The sequence below is a fragment of the Phyllostomus discolor genome, chromosome 8, assembly GCF_004126475.2.
Source record: "Phyllostomus discolor isolate MPI-MPIP mPhyDis1 chromosome 8, mPhyDis1.pri.v3, whole genome shotgun sequence".
NCBI lineage: Eukaryota > Metazoa > Chordata > Mammalia > Chiroptera > Phyllostomidae > Phyllostomus > Phyllostomus discolor.
Window position 1 is genome coordinate 60,506,727 of NC_040910.2, and position 26,221 is coordinate 60,532,947.

Genomic DNA, 26,221 nt, shown 5'->3' on the forward strand with positions numbered 1-26,221 from the left:
TGGTAGTCCAGCCCTCCCCAGGAACAGACATCAAAGACTCTAGGGACCCAGGTGGGGTGCACTTACTTCATCCACTCTTCCTTGAGGCAAATGAGGCACTGGTCAACCACATCCACAGACAGATTCTGGTTAGTCAAAGCAGCTTCTATCTTATTCAAAATGGTCGGGCCAACTAGGGACAGGGTGGGAGGAAGCGGGACGCTCAGCACAGGGGGAGTACCCTCCTTCCCACTCTCATTCTGGGGGAAGGCAGCCCACTCAGCAGCACCCACCTCTGTCTACAGCTACAGGACTCCCACTGGTCACTGAGAACTCGTACTTGCTGAGAGGCTGATCGTCCTCACAGCCGGCAGGGTGGAGGCTGGAGCGAGCGGCTGCGTGGACTTCCACCACAACAGCAAACTCTGCAGCAACACAAAGCACACCGCTCTGCAAATGCACCTCTCAGTTCTGTAACAGCCCCAACTCTGCTGCTCCCAGTTATCTCAGATTAACCAGGGAGTCACTCCGGTCTCCTGAGATTAGTGCTTTGCATTTCAAACTCTCTGTGGTGTATTTGTGAATAATTAAGGTTTAACTTTTGCCTTAGTTAAACTAGCAATATATTGTTTTATAATAATTACTATTTTATATACCTCAATTCGCTTAATACTAAACAGCCCTGTGACTGCTAGAGAAGCCCTGCTCTTACCCCCATTTTATAGACAGGGAAACAGACCCAGCGGCTCAGGGACTTGCCCGAAGTTACACAGCTGGAAGTGGTAAGAATTTCAAGCCTGTATCTGAAACCAGGGCCCATGTTCTGAACACCACCCAGAAAAAAGGAGCTGCCTCTCAGGCACCCGAGACCCAGTCTGGTGCTGAACAGAGAGGAAGCTAGGGGCTGCTAAGTGCCAAATGCTCTGCCAACAGACTTCCCAACTGCCTGGGAGCACAGTGACTGCCCCTGACAAGCACGCTCAGAGAAGCCCTGACTACTCTGGGAGGCTGGGGTGTGCACCCAGGTTGACTCCTGAACTTCCTAAACCAAAGGACAGCGATGCTGATTAGCTTCTTGGTTGTCTGCCTAGAGGAGAAAGCTTGTTAGCACTGAGGGTGCAGCCAGGCTGATCAAGCCCTACTCTACTCACGGATGTGAAGGATGTATTTAAGGCATAAAAATACATTTGAGATCATGCTCCCAGCATATGTCATCAGTTTTGCCTCAAATAAACTCTTATTTACAAAAGGTATATCAAAGGAAGAAAACACTTGGAGAGGGCCAGGAAGTAGGGCCAGACAGTGAAAGAGCAAGGGAAGACCACGAGACTTCTCAAAGGACAATGAAGGCACGCTGTCACTACCCAGCACACGACTCACTCCCACCAGGATAGCACTGCGACTGTCTGACATCCACTGGGGCTGTTCCCACTGCCAGGGTGGTGACAGTGGTCTGCCCTCAACAGAGAACCAGGCCCTGGGTTGGCTAGCCCCACCCTCAGCCGTATTAAAGACAGGAAACAGAGGCCCAATGGTGTTGGGAAAGCTGGTCCTACAACATGGGCCCTCTTGCTTCTGAGGCTGGCAGGCAACACCCTGGAATGCACGCGAAGATCCAGTCCCACCTCCAAGTCTGGAGGCGCAGGGACGAGACCAGACAGGACAGGCACGCACCTGAGGCAAGCACATGGGCAGGCACCTGCACATGTGGGCCGAGCCCCAGGAAGTTGCACCGGTAGGCCTCCTCGTACTGGCTGCTGTAAGGGACGGCACGGACACAGCCCACTGGTAGCATGGTCTAGAAAGGACAGAGTGACTCAGGACCGACACTGGTTAGGGCACCCCCCACCCTGCCTGTCTCCATCATTCACACGCCACAGACCCTGTACAGCTCAACCCAAATCCTCCCCCTTCCCAGAAAGCGTTCCTGGTCACTCTGCCCTCTAACGGTGTGTGCTGGCCACTAGTCATACGTGACTCGCACTGCCCTTCACTTTATGGTATTAATTCTTATGCAGTTCTTTTGTTTCTCAGATGTTTATGTGTTTCCTCATTTGACAAAGAGATTATAAGTTTTCTGAGAGACTGTGTCATAGCCATTTTGTGCCCTCAAAGTCCTAGGCAGGTGGAAGGTCCTCCCATGCCTTCTGATGACTTAAGTATGTCAGAGCCAAACTCAGGCCCTGGCACCTGGCACCCCTCTGGGACAGACAGCAGGCTATGTCCACACCCCACACAACCCATGCAGATTGCTCTCTGTTGAGGCAGACCTGCTTCTGGCAGCCATGAGCCACTCCTGTGGCTCTGAGAGGGGTTCAGGGATTGGGAGTGGGGGACAGGATAATTAGTTGTCAACCTGTCAGGACAGTACAGATTCTTCCACTGGAGATAAAACCCATAAAGCAGGGTGTCAAACTCTTTTTCACTGGGGGCCACATAAGCCACGAGGTTGCCTTCAAGGGGCCGAATGTAACTTCAACTCCTTAATAGTACAGGAGTAAGCGAGAGCTTGGTGCTGCCGCTGGGTAGAAACAAGGTGCTCGGCCGGATAACACAAGGTGGAGGGCCGGATTTGGCCTGCAGGCCTTGTGTTTGCCACCTGTGCCATAAAGGATTGTCACTGCTGATAGTGGGGAGGCACACAGACCTCAGATGCAGGAATGCCGCTCTCACTGAGCCATTGATGCCCCCAGGGCCACACCCCAAGTCAGGTTAGTTTTAAAGCCCACTATGGACAATAAGGCCCTGCGGTGCAGCACATGGGAACAGGGACCCTCCTACCTGAAGCACTTCAAAAGCTGACAGCACCAGGTCGGGGTCTCTGCTTTTCCAGATGACCTGGTTCCCCATCAGAACGTGCCAGGCCAGCATGCGGAAAGACTGGGCACCCAGGACCTGAGGGACAGAGTTCAGTGCTTTCTGCTCACCGGTGTTACCTGTGTGCTCATCAGAAACCGTCCCTTCGCAGTAAAGGGCAGCGGGTCAGGAGAAAACCACTCCTCATCTCAGGGAGTCTTGGTGGAGGGCTGGAGGTTGGAGGGAGGCAGGTAGAAACCCCGGATTCATACCTGAAAAACCTGATCTTGCACATTTTATAAGATCTTTTCCCAATTTTATTTTCAAAACCTTGAAGCAGAAAAAGTATTAGCTTTTTGCAACAGTGACCTTCCTTCTGCACACACAGCTCATTTTGCTGAACCACTTCAAAGTCAGTGGCAGGCATCATGAGACTTCAGGACCTATGCAGAGCAAGGGCTTCTACACAAGCCCAACACACACCCCACCCAGAAAGGCCACACTGACGTGCTCAACCCAACAGCCAGTGCCCTTTAGAGCTAGTACACTTTCAACCTGGGAGTCATCGAAGAGTCACAACCACCTCGTTTGCCTATCCTTACTCTGCTTCAACCTAGACCAGCCTCTGTCTGGAGCCCCCCTTTCACCGACCCCCCCGACATCAACATTTATGAGTCCAGTCATTGTCTCATGGCTCGTGAACATGACCACACACACATAAAGGGACTACGACACTGCCTTTCAATGTACCCCAAGCTCTTCGAAATGCTCCCACCTCCGGGGAAATTCAAGAGTCCTCCTGATTTTCATCCATGCAAGCACACAAGGGGGATTTCAGGCAAACCCATGACCTGGGTGGGTGACCATTTTTCATCCAGAAGTCCCACAGAGCACTGGCCATGAAATCAGTTCTTACTCCATTTGCCAAAACAGAAATAACTATCTTTTGACAAAATTCATGCTTATTGTAAAAATAAATACAGAAGAGGGTTACACAAACAGACAACCTGCTCTTGTATTCTAGCAATGCCTTCCTTCTGCTGTGGCTGAGACTTCTGTCTTTGGTGCACAGACAGTCCTGTACTGCCTACCGACTTTTTAGTCAATGACAGACCACTCACCCCATGGCAGTGGTCCCATAAAATTGTAACGGAGCTGAAAGCGTCTTACTACCTAGTGATGTCACAGCCATTGAGAAGTAACAGCATTACTCAGGTGTCAGCTGTGATGCTGGTAAACAAACCTACCGCACTGCTAGCTGCACAAAAGCGCAGCACGTACACCCACAGTAGCAGCCACACCACACCATCTAGGTCTGCGTAAGCATACTCTGTGATGTTCACACGACTATGAAGTCACCTGACAACCCATTTCTCAGAACGTATTCCCATTGCTAAGCAGTACTGTATGACTGTAAATATTTATGTACCACCCTACACAATGTATCGCATTTCTTTCTTGTGTTTAATGATAGTCCATTGTTTGAACGCATTTACTAGGGTTGAACATTCAAGTTGTTTCCAATTTCTTATAGCAGCCATCATTCTAGATTTGCAAAGCATCTAGGCTGCATGCAAAAAAAAAAAAAAAAAAAGCTATTCAGTTCCTTTAAAAGGTTCTAGAATGACAAGATTAGCAAACCATCAGAAGCCTACCCTCCAGGCCTTTCTTTTAAGAAAACACCTATGTCATCAAAGAAAAGGCAGCACCAACCCTGCAGCTAAGACACTCCAGATGCCTACTGGTGGCTTCATCCCCCACCAAGGAGGTTCCTGGTTACCCCTGGCCAGCCAATCCCTGCTGGGTCTTGAACACAATGGGCCCAAAGGACAAAGTGTGCTGGACACAGATGAGCTGGCAGGTGAGGACTGGACTCTCCTCCCAAGTTTCTGATCGGGGCTCTACCCCTCTACCACCTACCTGCCTCATGTGCCGAAGAGACTTAAAGACAGACAGCTTCCGGGGCTGCCAGCTATCACAGTCTGAGAGCAAGGAAGAGTCTGTGGGGCACTTGGTCAGCTCCGGCCCCTCTGCGCCCTCTGGCAAGACAGGGGCTCTTTCTTCTTCAGCCTCAGAGTTGTCCCAGCCTTCTGATTCCTCTTCCAAATCTGCAAGACAGACAATAAAATGGTTATAAAACATGCTGTCCCCTGGATTCCTTCATTTCCTGGATGCAACAGTCTCCTTACATGACCACTTCAGCACAAAACATCTCATGGTTCAACCACCAGATGTCACTGATTCCTGGTTTTGGCCAGTTGGCTATGCCACCTTGCTCTCGGAGCCCTCGGAAGGGCTGGACGGTCCAGTCACTGTGTGCCTAGCCTGGAGCCTTACCCTGCACTGTCAAGCACACCACTGCAAGACTGCTGGCTATGCGCTGTGGGTGGGAAACTCCAAGCAAATGGTAGGAACGGCAAAAGCTTGTATTTACCAAGCTTCTCCGCAGACAGGCACTATTCTAAGGGCTTCCACACACAAGGTCAATACTATTCTCCCCACTTCAAAGATAAGGAAATATCTATTATTTCAATTAATCTTCCTGACAATCTCCACAAATGGTAAGACCCACAAGGATGGGGCTATGCCCGTGCACACAGGATGCAGAGTAGCGGAGCAGGATCAAAAGGCAGGTGTGTCTGACTCCCAAGTATGTACTTGGAACCTCTCTGACCAGAACACAAACCAAGATGTGACAGTAAGCCCTGCATTTCCATCTCTGCTAAAAGTGTTTGTCCTGATATGCTTGGCTCTCTGTAGGAGAGAATCTCACCCACAGACTATGCTTACCATCTTCCCTACAATAATAAACTATTCTAGGGACAACCAATGCACAGTGACAAGGTTTTCTCTTCTCTGAACACATTCTGCTCTCACCGAAACTCGACTCCCTCTTCCCTGCTCAGGAGAGCATGTTTGAATGCAAGTGTGTGTAAGTCACCTGGCTACAGGAGTAACCTGGAAACAGCTCCAACTTATTAAGAAGGTCAGTTGCTTACAAACTGAAGCAGATCAGGCATTATTAGTAACAAAGTACACACAACACGCACCAGGAGTTGAGACTGAGAACCTGAATCAACAAACACTGAATCATCTCTAAAGGAGAAACACAGCAGGACCAGGACCAGAGGTTCCTGGCTGCTGGGCTCCACACCAGAAGCCCCTGCGGGGTGATGTAAACGCACAGGCCCCCGAGTCCAGACACGAAGGTCTGACCACATGCCTGTCAAGGCTGCCCAGGTCCCAGTGAGGTTTGGGAACCATTGCCCTTGATGGAAGCCTTGGGTCCAACTGAAAGAAGTAGAACATTTTATTGTTAAAGGGCAAAAAATAAGAGACTGTCTAGCACTTGGTTAATGATAAAATAGGGATAAGAAAACCTTCGCTAAGTCAATATTCTATACAGCCTGACAGCCCTAATGATGGATTTTCCCAACCGGCCTGGGATCAGAGACTCATGGGATTGTCCAGGAAAATGAGATAGGAAATCACAGTACAAACACCAAGACTAAAGGACAAGCTTTCTGCAGCTGCTGCTCCCAGGCCCCGCCATCAGCTCCCCTGGGCTGGCATGGAGCAGGCCACGGGGCTGGGACAACCCCAAGCAGCCACTGCAGACAGAGGGCTTCCAGCCCAGCCCCTCCCCTCTCACCCGCGAGCTTCTCCATCTGGACCAAGGTGTCCTCCGTGGGTGCACCCTCTAGGAGCTTCTCGGTCAGCCGGCTGCCGCACGCTTTCAGGAGCCTGAAGAACAAAGCTGTGATGTGTTCTTGCCAAAATGAAAACTACACCTAAAGCCCTTCAAGCCTCTTGATCTAACTACTAGTTTATAGAAAACAGGGTAAAGAAACGTGCGGAGCAACACCACAATATGATGGCTAAGTCCAAAACAAATGGCCCAGGTCTTCCCACAAAAGGTGCAGAAAACCAGGGCTTGGGGTGTGGGAGGAACTATCCCAGACTGAGAGCTTTAGAACAGCCTACGCACTGAGTTCTGATCCAATTCAAAAGTCAATTCTGAGGCAGAACAGGAAAAGTGAACTGGGACTGGGCTGGATGACACGTGTTGGATATGAGAATGGTTTTATGGTTGGAATGATACAATTAACATTTACTTTAAAAATTCCCTTGGAGAACGTGAGAGGGCAGAAGAAAAAACAGTGAAATGTTGGTAATGCTAAAGCTAGATGATGGGGGTGTATATTTCATTGTACTATTTATTCTACTTGGGGCTGTTTTAAAATTTCCCTAAGAAAATTGATTTTTAAAGGACAGCAGGAATGCGTATCAGATGGGTGGGGACACAGACCCTTCTCTTTAGTTTGCAGGTGCTGGGGAGCTGCCCTTGAGGATGCACCCCCGAGGACCCTCATTCACCAGAACCTTAAACGACAAGACACCAACTTTGGGCTAACACCGCTCAGGGTCGAGAATCCGCGGGAGCCTTTGGAAGGAGTCTCTCCAGCAACGGAGGAACAAAAACAGCTCTGGCCATAAGGCAAACTGTGGTCATTTCAAACATGCCCATAAGTTCGCTGACACTCCTCCCTCTAAAAGGTGAAGACTAACCCTTCCCTCCTATTGAGGCTGGTCCCAGGGACCAGCAAGCCTCTCACCAGCAGCAGGCACTGGAAATAATGTGTGCCTGTCCAGGCTGAGCAAGGAGACCTTGCAGGTCCCACCTCAGCCTTTCTTCCCTCAATCACTCCAAGGGAAGTCAGCTCAGACGCCTATATGGGGAGGAGCCTCTGCCCAGAGCCAGCACCAACTTGCCGGCCATAAGGGAGCTGAACCTTCAGGTAGCACAGCCCCAGCTGATGCAGAACTCCTCAGAAACAGAGCCAGGAGTGGCCAGCCACACCACCCTCAGCTTCCTGACCCATGGAAGCTGTGTGAGACAAATGTGTACAAAGAAGGGAGGGGGTCACTGGTTTCAGAATAGAGATGTCATTTTTAAAACATCGCCGGGGAGTGAGTTCTATATAAGAATGCCTGCCACCTACTTGGAGGACAACGGCACCCAGTTCAGTGCTCACTAAACAAGCACACACCATGGAGGTACTGATGGCTCTTCTCCCCAGTCTCGGGCACAATCCAAACAGCCTCCGGTAACTGCTCTCATTCTAACAGTTGCTGAAAGAGCTGAGAATCTCATTACCAAGCAAAGGAGGTGTGCAAGCACGCCCACAAGTTGTCATCGCTTGTCAAGGAGGTCAGTGAGCGGGCGGCATTACCGTTCCTCTGGTGCAGGAACGGTGTGAAAGCTGTGTTCATCCTCTGGGCTCGCTGTGGGCACCCAAACTGCTCGGCTTCAAACACCTGAAATGCACAGGACACGGTAGTCCTTGAACAAATCAGCCAAGCAGCCCAGCTTGTTCACAGCCACCTTCAAGATGCCACTCCTGAAGACTGCCCCGCTCTGCTTCCTTGATGCAGAGTACAAAAAATGCCACCAGTCTTGTACCTGCACACAGAATGGTTTGTTTCCCTAGCTGCCTTAGAAGATACCTGAGGAGAAGACCTGGATGAGAGGTTCTCCTGTATCCCCTACCACAGACTCACTGAGCACTTGATAGATGTTGAGGTAGTATATGTGTTCAAGGTAGCCATTACTGTTACTCTCCAAGTATTTCCAGTCCTCCCCCTTCTGCGCACATGGAGGCATTCACGACTCAGAGCTTGGGGGTGCAGGGGTATGTGACCAGCACCCCCTACTCCCTCTAGCAGGCGAATGAGCACCATTCAACATGGCTGGCGCTGCACTTACCGGGACCCTACAATGAGCAGATTCCCCACGTCCCAGCAACAAACAAGAAACATGAACAAGAAACAACTGGGGCTTGAGGGCACACGCTGTCTGTGGGAAGTGTGCTGGGTCACTAAGGCTAGCCTCTGTGGGACGTCTGCTGCCTGTCCTGAGATGCCACACAGAAGGTGGAGGGGGGAGCCCACAGCACGATCAGTAAGTGAGCTTTCAGAATGGAGGTCAGAGGAAGCAAAGACAGTGGGGATGAAACCATGGTGTCTGACTGCAGCAAAGACACGAGGGCTGAACAACACTCAAGAAAGACCAGTAAAGCAGCAGGATGGGCTGGCGGACCACTAGGTATATGGCCACTCCCCTGACCCTGAAGCCAGGAGTTGACAGCGTAGACAGAGCAGCAGCCACAGGGCCGCCGGCTTGCATGCTGCTCCAGCCCACTGCCACCCGCTGCCCCAGTCGTGGGCGTCACCTTGAGAGCCTTGCCCTGGAGCTCATCGATGATCCCTCGGATCTTCCCAAGCAGGAAGGGCCAGGAGTTGATGAGGTAGATCCGGTCCATCATGATGGCAATGATGCTGTACCAGCGCTGGAAGCCCCGGGCCAGGCTGTCTTTGATGAAGAAGGTGTGGCTGAACACGAACCCATGCTGCTCGTCCCCAAAGAAGATAGGGCCTTCGCGACCAGGGCAAACCTGGGACAGAAGCACAGCCCCTCCAGGACACTGTCCTCTCCTTGCTTTAATGGTACACAATCAAACCCTCCTGCTTGGAGCATCCTTTCTGCCCTTATGAGCCACTGTTAATTATAGGGTGAGTAGAAGGGCAGGGTTGAGAGGGGAAAATTTTGCTTTCATCAGCTCCTGGGATCGAACTTCTAAAGATAACATTTGTTATCATGAAATGCAAGGACCGTTAAAGTAGGTTCATTCCTTTTTTCTACCTTGAGCCACAGTAACTCCTACACATATGACCAGTCCATCCCAGACTCCAGTTTGGCGGCATCGCTCGCCTGCAGTACCCTGGAACACTGGCAGGTAAGAAGGGCCACTGCAGAGTCCATGTAACACGACCTTGCTCTTTATTTGCAGGAGAGAGTCCAGGGCTCTCTCAGGACAGTCACCTCCACTTGACACACAATTCTGTCAGACATGACTGCCTGCTGCTAGCAGATTAGTGGCAGGACATCGAGAGCAGGGGACAGCTGAAGATGAGTGCACAGCAACCATGTCAGCGAGACCCAGGAGTGAGGGAGCTCAGGATGTCTGACCAAGTGGGTGTGGTGAAAGAAGTTTCAGTAACTGGATTATGAATTCTTTGTGACAGATAAAAATACAGAAACTAAGTCTCAAACTCAACAACAGCAGCCATGTGGTATAGAAAGAAATGGATTCCCTCCTCAGTAGAGTCTGAGGACACATGACGACTGAGAAAATAAAAATGGTGATGTTTGATAGGGTAAACTACATATCCTAGAAATAGTTCATGTTTCAGAAATATATCCATGAAGAACCAACAAATAAAAGTTTCATGATTAAGATGATAAGCTAGCAACCATGTAGAACACCTGCATGCAGGATGACACCTTTTGGAGCTCTGAGGACAGAGGCTGCCCCATGCCCACCTCCCAGACCTGCCCATTCCCTGCCCGACAGGGCTGCCTTCTGCCTCCTCTCCGCAGCCAGCACCAAGACTGGTCAGGGAGCCCTGGCAAGTAGGAGGTCCCCAAGGAGACAGCTGCCTCCCTTCCCACATCACAGGTGCTCACCTCACAGCTCAGGCTCCGCACGCAAGCCTGGCGGACGATGCTGAAGAGCTGGGGGTGGCTGGGGTGCTGGTGACTGACATATTTAATCGAAGTCTCTTTATCATGGCTGATATACCCAGGGTGCCCCACAGCAAGTGATCGGCAGCCCTGCCCATGACGAGAAGAAAACCAGTTAGTCAGGAAGCAGGCAACATACTTTCTAACTTGCAAACCACCATCTGTTTTCCTATAATAACTGGCATATAGAGTTATACTTACCTGAGGGTTTCCTGACTAGGAGAAGCAGGAGGCAAAGGCCACATGTTTCCACAGGGTGTGAATAACAGACCTAAGCAACTGAGCACCTGTGTAGCAGGTGTTATAAAAAACTCTGCACACATTATCTCATTTAATCCAAAGCACAGCCTTGAGATAATTAGTGAGAATCCCCATCATACAGAAGGCAAAACTGAGGCTGAAAGCTGCCAAGGGGCCCACACAGAGCTCTGGGGTCTCAGGAGGAGGCCACAGACATCAGCGTGGTGTGAACACAGATCCAACACTACCTCTGACTTCAAGCTCCAACCCAGGTCCCTCACACAAGGAAGTGGCCTGGTAAGGGAACTCAGACCCCGTTTCCCCAGAGCTGACAAAGCAGCACAGGGGAATGCCCCTGGACCCCACAAGGAGGAAGCACCTGAGAACACCAGGTGGAGGGAAGCGAGCCTGGGATGGGCTGCTGCATGAACACGAGTGTGTACAGGGCAGGGCTGAAAGGTACCTGTCACAGTGGCAGCAGCAGTGTGCTGCTGGCACAGAGTGGCCTGGAAAAGCAAAAGCTGGGAAGAAGGGAAAGAACTAAGGGGATGTAGACAGAAGCAAAGTCACTCCATGAAGAATGGTCTGCACAGATGCCCTGAAAACCACACCTCTGTCAGGTCCCACCCCCTACACCCTGGGACCTGTTCACTGCCAGGAGGTCCCTCACACAGCACAAGTACAAGCCCCTGTAAAGAAATGACCGCAACACTCCGAGACACTTGCCTCGCACATGTCCGACTTTTTGGGTCCTGGGCTGCTGGACTCTGCGCCAGCCCCTTCAGCTGGGCTGTGAGTGCAGGTCCCACTGCTCATCTGAATGCCGCCCTCCTCTTCTTCCGCCTGTTCACCCTGGCCATGGCTGTCCCCCGCCCCTTTCGGAAGTGGGGCATGCAGAACCTCAGTGCAGAAGAGAGTGCGGGGGCCATGGAGCTCACAGAAGTGACAGAGAGCGACAATGGCATTCATGGTGCTGCAGAGACAACAGGAGCCTGTTTTGGGGGAGAAGGGGAAACACCATCAGCTGGCCTGTATGTGTCCCCACCCAGCACTGTGGCAGCTCTGGAGCACAGGGCCCGGGTGGCTACTCTGCCACACTGCAATGGGTGCAGGGGAACCCAGACAGACAGGCAGGTCCCTGCCCACGAGTTACAGCAAACAGAGCAAGAAACATGTCACTCCACGATCACAGAGAAAGCCCTTCAGTTCAAACAGTGGGCAGGCTCCAGGGTACACAGAGAACAACCCTCTCGGACGGCAGCACTGGGAATGGAAGGGCAGAATCCCTGGAGAGGAGGGGTGTGGTTTCAGACAGGTTTCTCAGACAGGAACTGAAGGGGCTGAGGGCAGGGAGCCTTGGGGGGCTGCAGAGCACAGCTCAGGGTCTGAATGTCAGCACAACTCGGGGAACAAGGGTAGAAAACTAGGAGGGAGGGGATGTCAGGGATCCTTCTAGGCCTTGTTAAGACCCTGAATTTTTTTTTTTCAGGGACTGGAGAGCCTTTGATGGGTTCTCATGAGAAACATAAATAGAATCTTATTTTAAAAGGGTTATTTTGGCTGCTGTGCAGAAAACAGACTTCTGGAGCCAGGGGGGATCCAAGAAAACCAGCTGCCACCTCCTACTCGTTCACAGAGAAGAGGTGGTGGCCCAGGCCAGGGTGAGCAGTGAGGCGGAAAGGAGCAGTCTGACCATGACTGTACCCCCACTGACAGCTCATGGGCGGGCTGCAGACCGTGAAGAAGGGAGCAAAGTCACCTAGACCAATAAAAAAGGAAGAGAGAGGACTGGAGGAGTGGGCAAGGAGGAGGCCCAGAGTTGACACCTGGTGAGCATTCGAGTGCAGAGCTGGAGGGACAGCGGGAACACGGGGGCAGAGCCCAGCAGGGCAGTCAGTGCTGGGTGAGGACAGGAGCGCCGCACTGGAGCAGGGGCCCTCCAGAGCTAAGAGGTGAAGGGGAGGAAGAGCTGCACAGGGTGACAGGTAATGGCAGGCAGTGAGGTGAACTCCAGAGTTACCCCAGAGACCAAGTGAGCAAAGTGGGGATGATGAGAGAAGTAGAGTCCTGGCGGCGGACATGGGGGTGGCACCCAGCACAGCAGCTGAGGGCAAGGGAGGGAGAGCAGTTGGTGCACGTACAGACACAAGTGCCCTCTGGCTGGGAAAAGTCAGGCAAAGCTTCGTCGGTCGGAGCACATCCAATGGGCGGACAGGCAGGAGGAGGCCTGGAAACAAGAACACAGGAGCAAAGAAATGGAGGAGGGGCAGTTCCAGCTCATCTTATGTGACATGTGTCACATGGGAGGGCCTGGAAGCCAGGCTACAGAGGGTACATACAATCCCCAGTCCCACACTGTCCAACACAGCAGCCATGAGCACATGTGGCAACTCATTTAAATTAATTAAATTGAAAAGCCCCATTCCTCAGTGTCACTGACCACATTTCAAGTGTGCACTAGCCATAGTGGGCTCATCCCATCATTTTAAAGGGACAGTGCAGATCATGGAACAGTCCCATCATCAGTTTTATTAGATAACATTGCTCAAAACAAACGAGGAGCCTTCTTCTCTTTAGGGGACCCCATCCCTCACAAGGCCAAGGAAGGTCGGACACCCTCTGTCCTCGTTTCCCAGCAGGCAGACAGGCACAGGTGTGGCCAGGCAGAGGTGCTGGCCTGGGACACTGAACCTAGAGGAAAGCGAAGCATCGGCGTGAACATGGAAGTCCCTGGGAAAGTGCGTCCTGGGGCACAGCCTGCTCAACAGCCCCACCGAGGGGTGTGCCTGCAGGTGGCCCTGCTCAGAGCCTGCTTTCTAGCCTGCCTGCTAACTCCACCACCTGCCATGGGCGGCCACAGCCATTGTTCTTGCCCTTGAGGCAGGGACTGGAGCTCAGATGGCTACCGTGGGAACATCAGCTGGTCTGACAGGAAGTCACGCCTGGAGACCAGACACAGGGACATGAGGGGTGGCCAGGAGAATGCAGAGCTCCCAGGGGAGTGGGCAGCGGCAGAAAGGTAGCAGGGAGGCCTCGAGTACTTCCCTGGTCTGTGCTACCAGAGAGGCTGGAGACAAAGGTCCTGAACACTCTCCATGGCCTTTCACTACTCACCATTCAGCTTCTCCTTGTGTGTCCCCTGCTAGGAGTGCCCCCACCAATTAGCCCACTCAGAAAAGCGGCTCACCTCTCACCTCCAGCCTTGTCACTCTCTCCCCTCCCCAGCTTTATTTTACTGCAATGAACATTCCCCAAGTGGAGCAGCTTTGTCTTGTCCGCAACAGTTGCCCAGCCCATGGCAGGCACCCACTTAATAGGTATTGGGTGAGTGCTTTAGAAGCTGCCCCAAAATAGCAGCTCTGGCCACAGAAAGTGGGGAGCTCACCAAGGGTATCCACGAGCACAACCACAGGGGACCCAGATAGACGAATTCAAATAAAGGGTTCACATAGTTCACTACAGTGAAGTCAAGGAAAATGGTTTAAAAATTCACTGTGGCCCTGACTGGTATACCTCAGTAGGTCAGGAGTGGCCCCGAAAAGTGAAGGGTCGTCAGTTTGATACCTGGTCAGGGCACTTGACTGGGATATAGTCCAGGTCCCCCAGTCAGGGTGCACAAAAGGCAATCAACTGATGCTTCTCTCCCTCTTTCTCCCCGACTCCCCTCTAAGAATAAATGGATGAATGAATAAAATCTTTTTAAAAATCCATTGAAAGGAAGGAATATGAGTCTCAAAACAATACAGTGGACCAGAAGGAAGGTAGAATCAACCAAACAGGAAAGCATGATGAAATAAGAATTCAAAAAATCGAGGAAAAGCTTAAGAGCATCCAGGACACCTTTAAACGTTCCAATATCCGAATTACAGGGGTACCAGAATCGGAAGGGGAAAAGCAACAAATTGAGCACGTATTTGAACAAATAATAAAGGAGAACTTCCCCAATCTGGCAAAGGGAACAGTCTTCCAAGAAATCCAAGAAGCTCAGAGAGCCCCAAAGAAGTTGGACCCAAGAAGAAACACACCAAGGCACATCATCATTACATTAGCCAAGGTAAAAATGAAGGAGAGAATCCTAGAAGCAGCAAGAGATAAGGGGACAGTCACCTACAAAGGAGTTCCCATCAGACTGTCAGCTGATTTCTCCAAAGAGACCTTACAGGCAAGAAGGGTCTGGAAAGAAGTATTCCCAGTCATGAAAGACAAGGACCTACATCCCAGATTGCTCTATCCAGCAAAGCTCTCATTTAGAATGGAAAGGCAGATAAAGTGCTTCTCAGATAAGGTCAAGTTAAAGGAGTTCATCATCAACAAGCCCTTATTTTATGAAATGCTAAAGGGACTTATCTAAGAAAAGAAGATAAAGAAAAGACATGTATAGTAAAAGGACAGCAAACTCACAAATATTAACAACCACACCTAAAGCAAAACAAAAACAAACTAAGCAAACAACTAGAACAGGAACAGAACCACAGAAATGGAGGGCACATGGAGGGTTAGCAGCAGGGGGGTGGGAGGAGGAGAGAGGGGGAAAAGGTATAGAGAATAAGTAGCATAGATGGTAGGTAGAAAATAAATAGGGGGAGGGCAAGAATAGTACGGGAAATGTAGAAGCTAAAGAACTCATAAGTATGACACGTGGACATGAACTAAAGGGGGGAATGTGGGTGGGAGGGGGGTACAGGGTGGAGGGGAGAGAAGGGGGAAATGGGATAACTGTAATAGCATAATCAATAAAATATATATTAAAAAAAAAAAGAAAAGCTATCCTGGCCAAAAAAAAAAAAAATCCATTGAGGAAGAAGTATAGGGATCCAAACTAAAGGCAGAAGTGTTGACCCTGGTAAAGGCCACATCTTCCCTTGAGAGGCACAGAAGAGAAATAAAGGTTCCTCTCACAGGACATCCACACAAAGCAGCACCCTCGGCCAAGGTTCATCTGAGGCACCGACACAAACTTTTATATTGGGTTGGCCAAAAAGTCCATAACACTTTTTTCTGTATGGTGGCTCTAGTAGCACTTTAACTTCTACTAGTCTTTAACTTCATTAGAAACAATTTTGTTAGATTGTATTGTGACAGTTATCATCTCAGCATGCATGTTAAAAAAACTTATCAAAACTGGTGAATTTTTGTGCAGCCATTTTAATATTGAAGATGGAAGAAGATATGCGACATTTTCAGTGTATTATACTTTATTATTTCAAGAAATGTAAAAATGCAACTGAAGCACAAAAAAAGATTTGTGCATTATATGGAAAAGGTGCTATGACTCATCGAACATTTCAAAAGTGGTTTTCGAAGTTTCTTGATACTAGTGGCATTTTGGCCAAATAATCCTTTGCTGTGGAGCCATCTTATGCATTGGAAGATGTTTAGCAGCACCCCTGGCCTCTACCCACTAGAAGCCAATAGTGAGAGATAGAAACATACTCAATCTAAATCAATAGTTACTGATGAAAATGAAAAATGTCTGTTTTATTTTACAGAAAAAACCATACAGACTTTTTGTCCAACCCAGTATTTGGCAGAATCACATGTCCACTGTCCCACCCAGACCAGACGTTCCAGGCCATTTCCAACTGAGTAGGTAGGACAATGGCAGTCCTACAGCAGCTAAGACCTGATGTTTTGTAGGTAAAGAAAAAAATCAGAGCTAATTCTAGAGCAATGGACTTCATGGCACAAAAACAGTTCAAGCAGCTTACAGTCAACCTCAAAGTGGAATACAAGCGTGGAACTGGGGATCCCAGGGGCTCTGAGTGGCTTCGGAGGCCTCTGCCTTTTGAGCACTAGCTGACAGCAAGCTGACAGCACAAAGTCTTTGCTGACACTTACATTTCTACTGCGGTATTCCATAAAGGGTCTCTTGAAATAAAAATATACTTAAATATCTTTGTAACATATGAAATGCTAAAGAACAGTCCTCATCCTAGTTCCTGCTTTTAGTAAGAAGGCCAGCAGCCGCTGGAAGGCAGTGAGATGCCCTAAATTACACTTAGCCTCCAGAGCCACACAGACATTCAGGGTTGGAAAAAAGCCTGTCTCCAGCCCCTATGGGCCATGCAACATGAAGTATGTTCCTTAGCCTCTCTAGGCACCACCAGAAAGCTGAGGAAAGAGGGCCCAACCCCCCTTTTCAGAGTTAACCACCACACGTGCACCAGAGTTCTAGAGAGTGGGAGGTCAGCTAACTCTTCATTCATTCCCCTACTCCAATCTCTGCCAGGTGTCTGCAGAGGGAAACAATTTGGTTGGAGTAGGCTTAACAGTTCTTCCTTTCCAACAAACCTTCCAGAACCAAGGCAGAGGAAGAAATCCCCCCCCTGCCCAAGAGGCTGGGTCCTTGTCCACGTCCCCTCCCACAGTGGTTGGGTGGACCCAGATGGTGACCTCCAAATGGACTTCCCACTGCTGTGGTGTGCCCTGAACCTGGGTCTACTTCGTCCCCACTCTGTGGTCTTCTCATAGGGCCACAGAGAATTGAAGATGCCACTAACCATGAACACTTTGCAAATAAATACTGCATTCAAACATCTGTTAACCAGTGGTTGGCATCAGAACCCCATGCAGCTTCTTGAACTGGTCTCCCACAGGAAAGCCTCAGTAAGTCAGCTGGTACCAAGTGGCAAGTTCCACAGACCGTTCCTTCTTGGTCAGACCCCACATGGTAGCTCTGCTGTTGTACCTCTACAGGTTTCACCTGCATTTCTGTTCACAGAGCTCCTTGGTGCTTGACACTGGAAGGGCAACACTGTCATGTGCCATTACTACTCAGTTACTTGATGACACAGACAGCCTTGTGGCTCTAGTACTTCCTCTGCTGTGATTGGGAGTCCCTCCTACCACCTGAGTAGACACCGTGGGTGTGCCAGGGGTCCAAGGGCCAGAGAACCAGTACCTCCTTTCAGCAAGTCCTTCCTTGCTCTCTGCCTTTGTGCCTGGGGAGGACCACCTGGGGTGTCACTCCACAAGGAACCAATCCCTGGGCTAGGGGAAAAGGGATGCGCCTGACCATGCCCACCCCACCAAAGGATGATCTTCTAGCCTCAGAAGACACGGATCCCGGCCAGCGAGGACCCTGGGTCATGTTTCTCACCCCTGTAGAGCTGCCACTTCCAACCTTTCTCATCTCCTGGCACACATACACTAATGGCCAAAACTCTGCAGCACACCAAAAATATGTATGTTGGCAATCTGATAAAAAAATATGTATAATTTTGATTAATTCCCACTGACGCTACTGCGTGTTGGCTGCTGTCACTTTTTTACTTGGCAATCTAAGGGAAAAGAGGTCAGCGGCCCTGCCTCAAGAGTCAGGCGTTGCGTGTGCACACGGTGGACAATCGCTGCTTTCCAGTCCCCAGATGTGCCCCACCCTGACACCCCTGCCCCATATCTCAGGTCCTGGCAACTCCTTTCCTCTCCGGCCCCCAACCACCCCCTCACTATCTAACCCACTTCCTACCAACCCAGACCTCTGCTGTGCCTCTCAGCTAACCCAAGGCTGTCGTCCTTTCCTCGTCCCGGCCTCACTCCCCTTCCTCGCCTCCCGAGACCACTCCCTTTCTCTGCTGTTCCCCGTAGCCAGGAGCGCTTCCCACCTCCACGGAGGCTCCCCACTGCCCCAGTCCGCCCCCCCGCGCCTCAGACTCACTGGACAAACCGCCGAGCCTTGCAAAGACCACGCAGGGCCGGTACTGTCCAATGGAGAAGCTAAACTCCGGCGGAGGAAGCTCTCAGCCCTGCGGCGCTCTAGGCAGCCGCGCACTTGATAGTGCGTCTTTCTGCCAAGGCTCGGTCTGGGCCCCACCTTCAGTTCCTAGGCCCGGAGCCCAGCCCCGCAGAAGCCCGCCGGCACCTGCGAGCCCCGGTTCCCGACTCCTGCCGGGGCAGCCCCAGCCACGCTTGCCAAGAACTCTGGGGGTCCGACCGCAGCCGTTGCGCCGAGTGCCGGCCGTGTGACGCGGCCCCGCAGTCCCCTGCACCCAGCCAACGGGGGCGCGCGGGCCGTCAGAGCCCTGCCCCGTCGACGGATCAGCGCGGCCCCGCAGGGTCCCACGCCCTCGACCTGACCGCGAGCTCGGGCTACGCCGAGGCCGGAAGGGAACCTGGAGCCAACGCCCCACACCGCCCCCTTCCGCCGTCCGCATTCCAAGTCCCCCACCAAAAATCTCGAAATGGTTCAATCCGTGCCGGGCTACTGGAGGAAACCATTTCAAGAATGGGGGGAAATGCTTAAATTTAAAAAAACTTTTTAAGCGATTTGAGGGGAAATGAAGCCTTCCTAAGACTTCTGAAAGAAACATAAGGTCTCAGCGTCATAATAAGCACTGTAATTTAAATTTGGTTTTTAAGCCATTGGTGATGACTAAATTGCCCAAGAAGCCATCGTCAGTGAAACCCGGGCGGGTGGGAGGCGGCCGCCGCGACAAGACCTGCAACGCCGGTGGGCGGTCCTGGGACCTCCATGTGGGGCGGGGCCAGAGTGCGCGGGACGTGAGTGCGTACGTTCGTATCTCAGTCCCCTCCCTAGTCTGCCTACGGCACCTGAATGGTTCGATGGTTCGGCGGAGTTGAAATTTACTAATCGGTTATTTAGTAATACTTCGTAAAAACCTCGGCGCATGTTAACCTGTCCGCTTAAAAATTAGTGTTACAGCCATACGTGTACGATGTACTGTAGGCTCTTGGAATTAGGAGATTCCGACCCGGGTTCAGCTGTGCGCCCTTCACCCGGAGTCAGTCGCCCTCGCTGGGCAGGGTGTCCAGAGCGTAGCTGTTCTGAAGCGTTGGGAAACAGAACATCACCCATCCTCAAGTAGAAACGGGTGTCACTTTCTCTTTGAATTTCCGTGTTATGCTGAAGAGAGGACATGAGAAAAGAATGAAATTGCAATTTGTTTTTCGTCTTTTACCGGTTAAGGAGTAGGAGTGGAATTAGGTTAGGCATTGCCTTTACAGGTTTAATTATTCTTACTAATCCAATTCCTCATGATATCGGACAGCACAAACTTCATACAGGGGTGGGCAAAAGTAGGTTAATAATAATAGAATAACTTACAATAATACAAGAATAAACTTGTTAAAAAGGTTTTATTTATTTTTAGAGAAGGGGGGAGAGAGAGGGAGAAACATCAATGTGTGGTTGCCTCTCACGTTACCCCTGCTGGGGGGACCTGGGCGGAAACCCAGGCATGTGCTCTGACTGGGAATCGAACCAGCAAACCTTTGGTTCACAGCCCACACTCAATCCTCTTAGCTATACCAGCCAGGGCAGAATAAACTCTGCTTTGCTACTCACAACTGTAAACCTCATTAACACAGCAGCAGGGTGATAACCAGAGGGGAAGGCGGGGGAAGGAGGTGGAAGATAAATGGGAGATGAATGGTGACAGAAGGAGACTGGACTTGGGGTGGTGAACACATGATACAGTGCACAGATGGATGTGTTACAGAGTTGTACACTTGAAACATACATAATTTTATTAACCAATGTCACCCCAATAAATTCAATAAAGAAGAAAAAAGTAATAAAAGACAAATATCATATAGTTTTATGTATAGCATGGGGGACCCAAAAGCCAGAATCATCTTTTGGAGGGCAGGCCCCTTGTAGCACAGGCCTCCCCCTCGCTAGGTGAGTGTTCTAGGAACCCATCTGCATCAGTGCACCAGCTGGCTTTGTGAGAGAATGCATTTCACTTCAGTGAATTTGTTTTGAAGACTCTTTCAACTCATTTGCTCATTTCCTGATGGGTGATTTACAAATGTACCTGCCCCCACCACACTCAATGTTCAGCAGTTTTTGAACAAAAACAGCATGACCCCTGTGCTCCACCCTCTCTATTCACCCCATCTCGCCCAGACACTTTTTTTGTTGTTGTTTCCCCAGGTGAGGAGTCCTCAAAGGGAAACATTTGCTGATGTGGAAGAGGTGAAACAGATGGCAGAAGCACCAAAAGGCATCAAAACCAATGTGCTCAAAGACTGTTTTGAGCAGTGGGGAAAAACATCTCAATAGATGTATTGCATTAAATGCAGTACTTTGAAGGTGACTGAAGTTTAAACACATAAGAATAAATACACAATTTCCGGCTGGCACAGCTCAGTGGACTGAGCGCGGGCTGGGAACCAAAGTGTCCCAGGTTCGATTCCCAGCCAGGGTACATTACTGGGTTGCAGGCCATAACGCCCAGCAACCGCACACTGATGTTTCTCCCTCTCTCTCTCTCTCTCTCTCCCTCCCTCCCTCCCTTCCTTCTCTAGAAATGAATAAATAAAATCTTTAAAAAAAAAGAATAAATACACAATTTCTTATAAATAAATTCCATTTGGGGGGGTGCGCCCTTATATATGTACTCTAAAAAACACAATAAACAAACACAGAAACAGTCATAGATACAGAGAACATTTTGATGGTTGCCAGATGGGAGGTGGTTTGGAGAAATGGGTGAAAAAAGGGTGGGATTAAGATGTGCAAATTGCCAGTTATAAAATCAGTCATGGAGATGTAAAATATAGCATAGAAAATATAGTCAATAATACAGGGTGGAGCAAAGTAGGTTTATAGTTGAGAGTACACAAATTTTTTTCTTGTATTTTATTTATTATTGTATTACTTTCCATATAAACTGTAAACTTAATTTTGCCCCACCCTGTATTGTAATAAGTATGTATGTTGGTTTCAGATGGGTACTAGACATATTGAGTGATCATTGTGTAAGTTATATAAATGTCTAATCACTATGTTACACACCTAAAATATAATATTGCATGTCAATTATAACTGGGAAAAATTTTTTAATTATTTTAAAACAGAATAAAAGATGTCTTGATGCTTTTCTGTCTTCCTACTACTAAACCAAGAGGCTTAATTGAATAGGTAATGATAGCTGTGCATCCAGGCTGACGAGAGCTTTAGGGGCACCTGTTGCCAAGACCACACTGTAACAAGGTGCAGCCAAGTGGGGGGCCCCAAATAGGGATTTGAATGGGGTCCAGAACTCAAGGTGTCCAGGAAATATTAGGATGTCCTCCCCCCTCCCCCCACACAGGTGTGGGTTGGGGGAAGGGACACATGGATCAGGACTATTGAGAGCTGTTTGCATAGCAAGAGCTTTGCAGCTAACCTCTGGTGTGGTCATTTAACACATCTATAATCTTTTACTGGTTGCACAGATATGTTAATTAGCTGTGGCCATGCTCTGAGACAGGGGAATGGAAGTAACTTCCTCACCAAGATGTAACTGGGGACGGGGGGCAGTTCCCCCAAGTTCTGGCAAGTGTAGCCAATTGTGGGAGGAGTTGGAAATGGGGCTGCAGAGGAAGATTGGCATGGGGATTTAAACCCAGACACGGCAGCCACTGCGGGGAGAACCACGCGGTTTTGCCAGAGTGGGGACTCCCACAGCCCTGTGAGAGAGAATCACCATTTGGCTTTAGCAGAGAATCTCCACTCAGCTTTGGCAGAGTGGCGACCCCTGCCTCTTTGCAGCCATTGGAGGGAGAGCCACGCAGCTTTGCCAGAGTGGAGACCCCATAGCTTTAGAAGGGGGAACCACTACCCGGCATTAGCAGAGATCCTGGCGACATAGCTGATGGTGCCAGGAACCGAGGGAGACCTACCAGTTGAGCACGGATTATTGGGAAGAACCCAGGACTGCCTGAGCCATGAACTTCCATTTCTTTTCCTAAGATATGGTACCCCAGACTGGGCAGAGGGGGAAGGAAGGACTGTGTGTGTTTGTGAGTGTTTTAAGGGACTTTGGGGTTTTGATGAAGACATTAGATCACTACTTTAAGTCTGCATGGCATTAAATAAATAAACATTTCCTTTCCTTTTCACAAATCTCTGGCATTGAGAGACATCTTTCCTCTGGCAGCGGATATAATGAACCTGGGGAGTTCCTTTCGGTAATAGTATATCACCCCAGGCCCCCATTTGTTGCTCTGTAACAATAGGTCAAAGTCATGTCAAGTCTCCTTGTGCAATTTCTTGTGGAGGTGTTTTAGATATGTCTTCACCAACCTATGGTCTCACGCAGCTACAGAATACAGTTTGGCTTTATCTTTGAGTCAAATCACCATGTTTTGCAGTTTCAGAAAAAGGAGGTATGTTTCATTTGTAAGCAACTGGATCTAATCTTTTTAATCACACATTATTTTAAGGGTGGACTCCTTGTTATAAAAAAAATTAACCTAGGCTTTCCTTTCTCCCAACAACCAAGACAACTCCATGTTTTCAGGCATGTTTGACAGTGTGGGAAGGGACAGTGTCTGGAAGGCAGCAGACAATGGATAGTAATCTCGGAAGATGAGACTCATGTACACTCTCTAAGTCAACTCTGCATAAAAAGTGTCCATCCAGTTGCAAGCAAGAGCTATTAGTGGTAGTCCAACATTTTCCCTTAAAAAACACACTATTGTTAATTCAGCATTGTTAACATAGCAATTTTAGAGAGATTTTAAAAATTAGCACCCTCACCCAATTAGAATTCAACTGATAGGATTTTTGTGTTTTAATGTAATACTCACTACTTTTAAGTTACCAAATGGTTTCTTGTTAGTCTAATAATAACTTTAACAGTTCATTAGGCAACAGTTCTCTGGTCTCAACTTTTGATTTTAGGAATCGGATAGGAAGGGAGGCAGATAGGATTTTCTTTGTTCACCATCATTAAGTAATTCAACTGCCCCCCAAAAGGTAGGCCACCTAGTTGTCCTACTCCAAAATATCGTATCTGATTTTCCTGGCTATTGACTTTCTCTGGGCCCCTTGCAAGTGCTCAGACTTCTGTGCAGATGTGTTCTACAGACTGGCTACCATTTCAAGTTACAACCCAATCAACTTAGAACTTACAAACCCCAGGGAAGGAGTGTGGGGAGGCACAGGGAGGAGGGCTCTCAGAGGAAACCACCACTCCCAACGGCTCCTGGCCTCACGGTCTTGGACTGGGAGGAGTCTCAAACAAGACCTGAGAGCTTTCATGCAGGGTGACCATGTGACACAGTCACAGGCTAATGGATGTAAGCACAGGTCTGCAGAGCACTCCTGGGGACCTTTCCAAATACAGACACTGACCTATCCTACTCCATGAGCCATCTTTTGGATTAGACTGTAGGTAAGACACCTGGAGGTGCAAAGGCCATCTTGAAACCATGAATGAGAAGTATGAACTGAAAGTGAACATTCTAGAAGCTGAAGTGGTCAAGTTAAATGAGCCAGGGTACCTGGAGGCTCTGGTCCTGCATGCCTCCCTCAACCACTTGTAATGAGAGATAAACAAACCAATTGTTTTGAAAAAAATTACAAACCCCACAGTGAATCTTTGAAAAGCAACTAATCAATACAACTTATAGATTGGCATAGGAAGAGGAGGGAATTGAACAAGGTAGGTCCACCTGAACACCAATAATAGTTCAGCATAACTAAAAACCTGTCTTCAATTGCCCTTCTGTAAAATTATTTGCTAAAAAAGTAAAAGTACTTGACCCTTAGTAAGAGAATAATTATTCTCTTAGTAAGGCTAGCTGGTATCTTTCACAGTGTAACAAAGTTATGTAAACAGCCACTTTAAATGGAGCCGGAGCTGCCATGCCAGAGGAGCTGCCTTACACAATATGCCTGAAACCTTGGAAGGTTAAAGCAGGGCAAAATAACCTTGGGACTGGGCCTAAGCAACTTGGGGTCCCAAAGAACTGTTTGCAAGGATAACAAGAAAGCAGATATTAGGACTATAGGACTGATGGCTATGAGACTGAAATTAAAAAGCTTTAGAACTAGCATTGCCGACGTTAGCTTATCTGCACCAGTAGAAATGTCTTCCTTCTATTGACATCAACCCCTTCCCTCCCTCATGAATAGCCCTTGTCTTTGGCTCCTAATGAAAACATTGGGATTCTGCCTGAATCAGTGCTTCCTGAGTAGCTATTCTTTTTTTATGTCAAATAAATGTGCTTGTTGCCTCTCACTTTGGCCTTCTACATTTAGCTTAACAGAAGTACAGTCATACCCCAGTACTCATCGGCTTCAGAATTCATCAAGCCATGTACTCATTGCATTTTGATGAGAAAAAAATGTTTCACCACTCTGGGCTTGCTCAGGACTCATCGCGCTTGCTAGAACCTGTATGAGTCACAATGCTGCCCTGTAAGAGAAAATGCTTCATTGTTCTGTACTCACGAGTTTCGGCACTCCTCAAGAGTTCTGGAATGAATTAATGACGAGTACCGAGGTACCACTCTAAAAAGTTCTATTACCTTGTTTAGTTTGTGACAGACGTAGGCGGGCCTAGGAGGAATGGAAAGTCACCAGGCAGGAAACTGCACTGTGGGAAACTGCCCTGTGGGAAACTGCCTGCCGACCCTACCCAGGACAAACAGATGCTCAGCTAAGATTGGGGTCTGGGGTCGGCCTATCCGGCATGACAAGATGCAGCTTTAACATGAGGCCGACAAGATGTATCAAGAACAATGGTCAGCAGATAACAGCACCCAGCAACCAGCTCTGGCCAGTCAGACTCTGACACCCCAACCAGTTACCCTTCGTGGGTTTTTGCACTTAAAAACCCTGCCCTAAGAACAACTGAGTGAGTCCCAACCTCCCTTGGTTGGTTCCACCTTCCCCTCTTATTCCCGGCTAATAAACCCTGCTCCTTGGCTCGCTGTGTCCATCTGGTTTCTTGAACGACTACAACCTAACAATTGGGGATTTGGTTTACTAACTAAAGTGTCATCCATACATGGCAGAAAAATCCCTCTACCTTACTGTCCATTATTTGGCTCAGAAAATACTGCCATTTCAAAAACATGCAACCAGATGTTTCTTTAAAGAATACCTTATACCAGTATATCCCAAACTGGAGTTATTTCAGACCAAGCATACACATTAAGAAAGTATATTAAAAGTTAAACATTGTCCCTTTCAGCATTTCACTCAGTACCAATTTGAATAGAAACACACAAAATTCAAGTTCTTTTCTGTCTAGTAGAATGCACTGGTGGGCCTTCCTGGGCCTGGTGCTTTGTTTTGGAAGGTTCTTAATTATTGATTCTATTTCTGTAATAGGTGCAGGCCTATTCAGATTGTATGTTAGATATTTTTTAAGTAAACACTTTATTGAAGTATAACCCACATAAAGAAAAGTACTGCAAAGTATGAGCTAATTACATTTCCTAAAGTGAAGACACCTGTGCCACTGACACCTCGCTCGTGGGTTAGAGCATCACCAGACCCCAGGACACCTTGTGCCAGCATAAGTGCGGACCCCTGCTGCGTAAGTACAGACATCCCCACTTTTTGAAAGTTTGGATCATGCCACTTGGCTTTTACAAAAGACCTACATTAGTATATTTTCATTAACTGAAAGAACTGAAGATTTTCACTTTTTTGAAAAAAGGTGGATAGCAAAAATAGTGCTCAGCATTTATTCTGCAGCAGTAAGGCATTGAAGAAGCTCACTGCACTTTTCACAGCCCGTGCATTTATCATCTCATTCCTACTTGCACTATATGTTGGTGTTATTTTGTGTTTGGCTTTTTAAAATATCTATCTATCTATCTATGTCAGTATTAAGTTTTATGTATTGTTTGGTTTAACTTGGTATGCTATTTTGGGGA

General features: G+C 48.8%; 1 protein-coding gene and 1 long non-coding RNA gene across 9 annotated transcripts in view; one reads left to right on the forward strand and one right to left on the reverse strand.

Annotated features, from left to right (window-relative positions):
* The window catches only part of LOC118502063, a 17,827-nt gene extending 12,394 nt beyond the window's left edge, over nucleotides 1-5,433 (forward strand). The window contains exon 3 of the long non-coding RNA XR_004904738.1: nucleotides 5,258-5,433. This is a non-coding gene — a long non-coding RNA (uncharacterized LOC118502063). The remainder of the gene's footprint in view (nucleotides 1-5,257) is intronic.
* The window catches only part of FLCN (folliculin), a 20,008-nt gene extending 1,540 nt beyond the window's left edge, over nucleotides 1-18,468 (reverse strand). For 2 of the 8 annotated variants that reach the window (XM_036032839.1, XM_036032840.1), the window contains exons 1-11: nucleotides 18,372-18,431; nucleotides 11,327-11,592; nucleotides 10,304-10,450; nucleotides 9,009-9,230; nucleotides 7,934-8,094; nucleotides 6,428-6,519; nucleotides 4,696-4,883; nucleotides 2,761-2,874; nucleotides 1,654-1,777; nucleotides 273-404; nucleotides 67-172 (exon numbers count right to left, since the gene is read on the reverse strand). In XM_036032839.1, the coding sequence (XP_035888732.1) occupies nucleotides 67-172; nucleotides 273-404; nucleotides 1,654-1,777; nucleotides 2,761-2,874; nucleotides 4,696-4,883; nucleotides 6,428-6,519; nucleotides 7,934-8,094; nucleotides 9,009-9,230; nucleotides 10,304-10,450; nucleotides 11,327-11,569 (1,529 nt within the window). In that variant the 5' untranslated portion in view covers nucleotides 11,570-11,592; nucleotides 18,372-18,431. Of the gene's footprint in view, nucleotides 1-66; nucleotides 173-272; nucleotides 405-1,653; nucleotides 1,778-2,760; nucleotides 2,875-4,695; nucleotides 4,884-6,427; nucleotides 6,520-7,933; nucleotides 8,095-9,008; nucleotides 9,231-10,303; nucleotides 10,451-11,326; nucleotides 11,593-12,426; nucleotides 12,588-12,620; nucleotides 12,722-12,741; nucleotides 13,269-17,145; nucleotides 17,257-18,246 lie in introns of those variants that run through there. The other 6 variants (XM_036032844.1, XM_036032843.1, XM_036032842.1 and 3 more) reach the window with 6 other exon arrangements.
* Nucleotides 18,469-26,221: the final 7,753 nt, after the last annotated feature.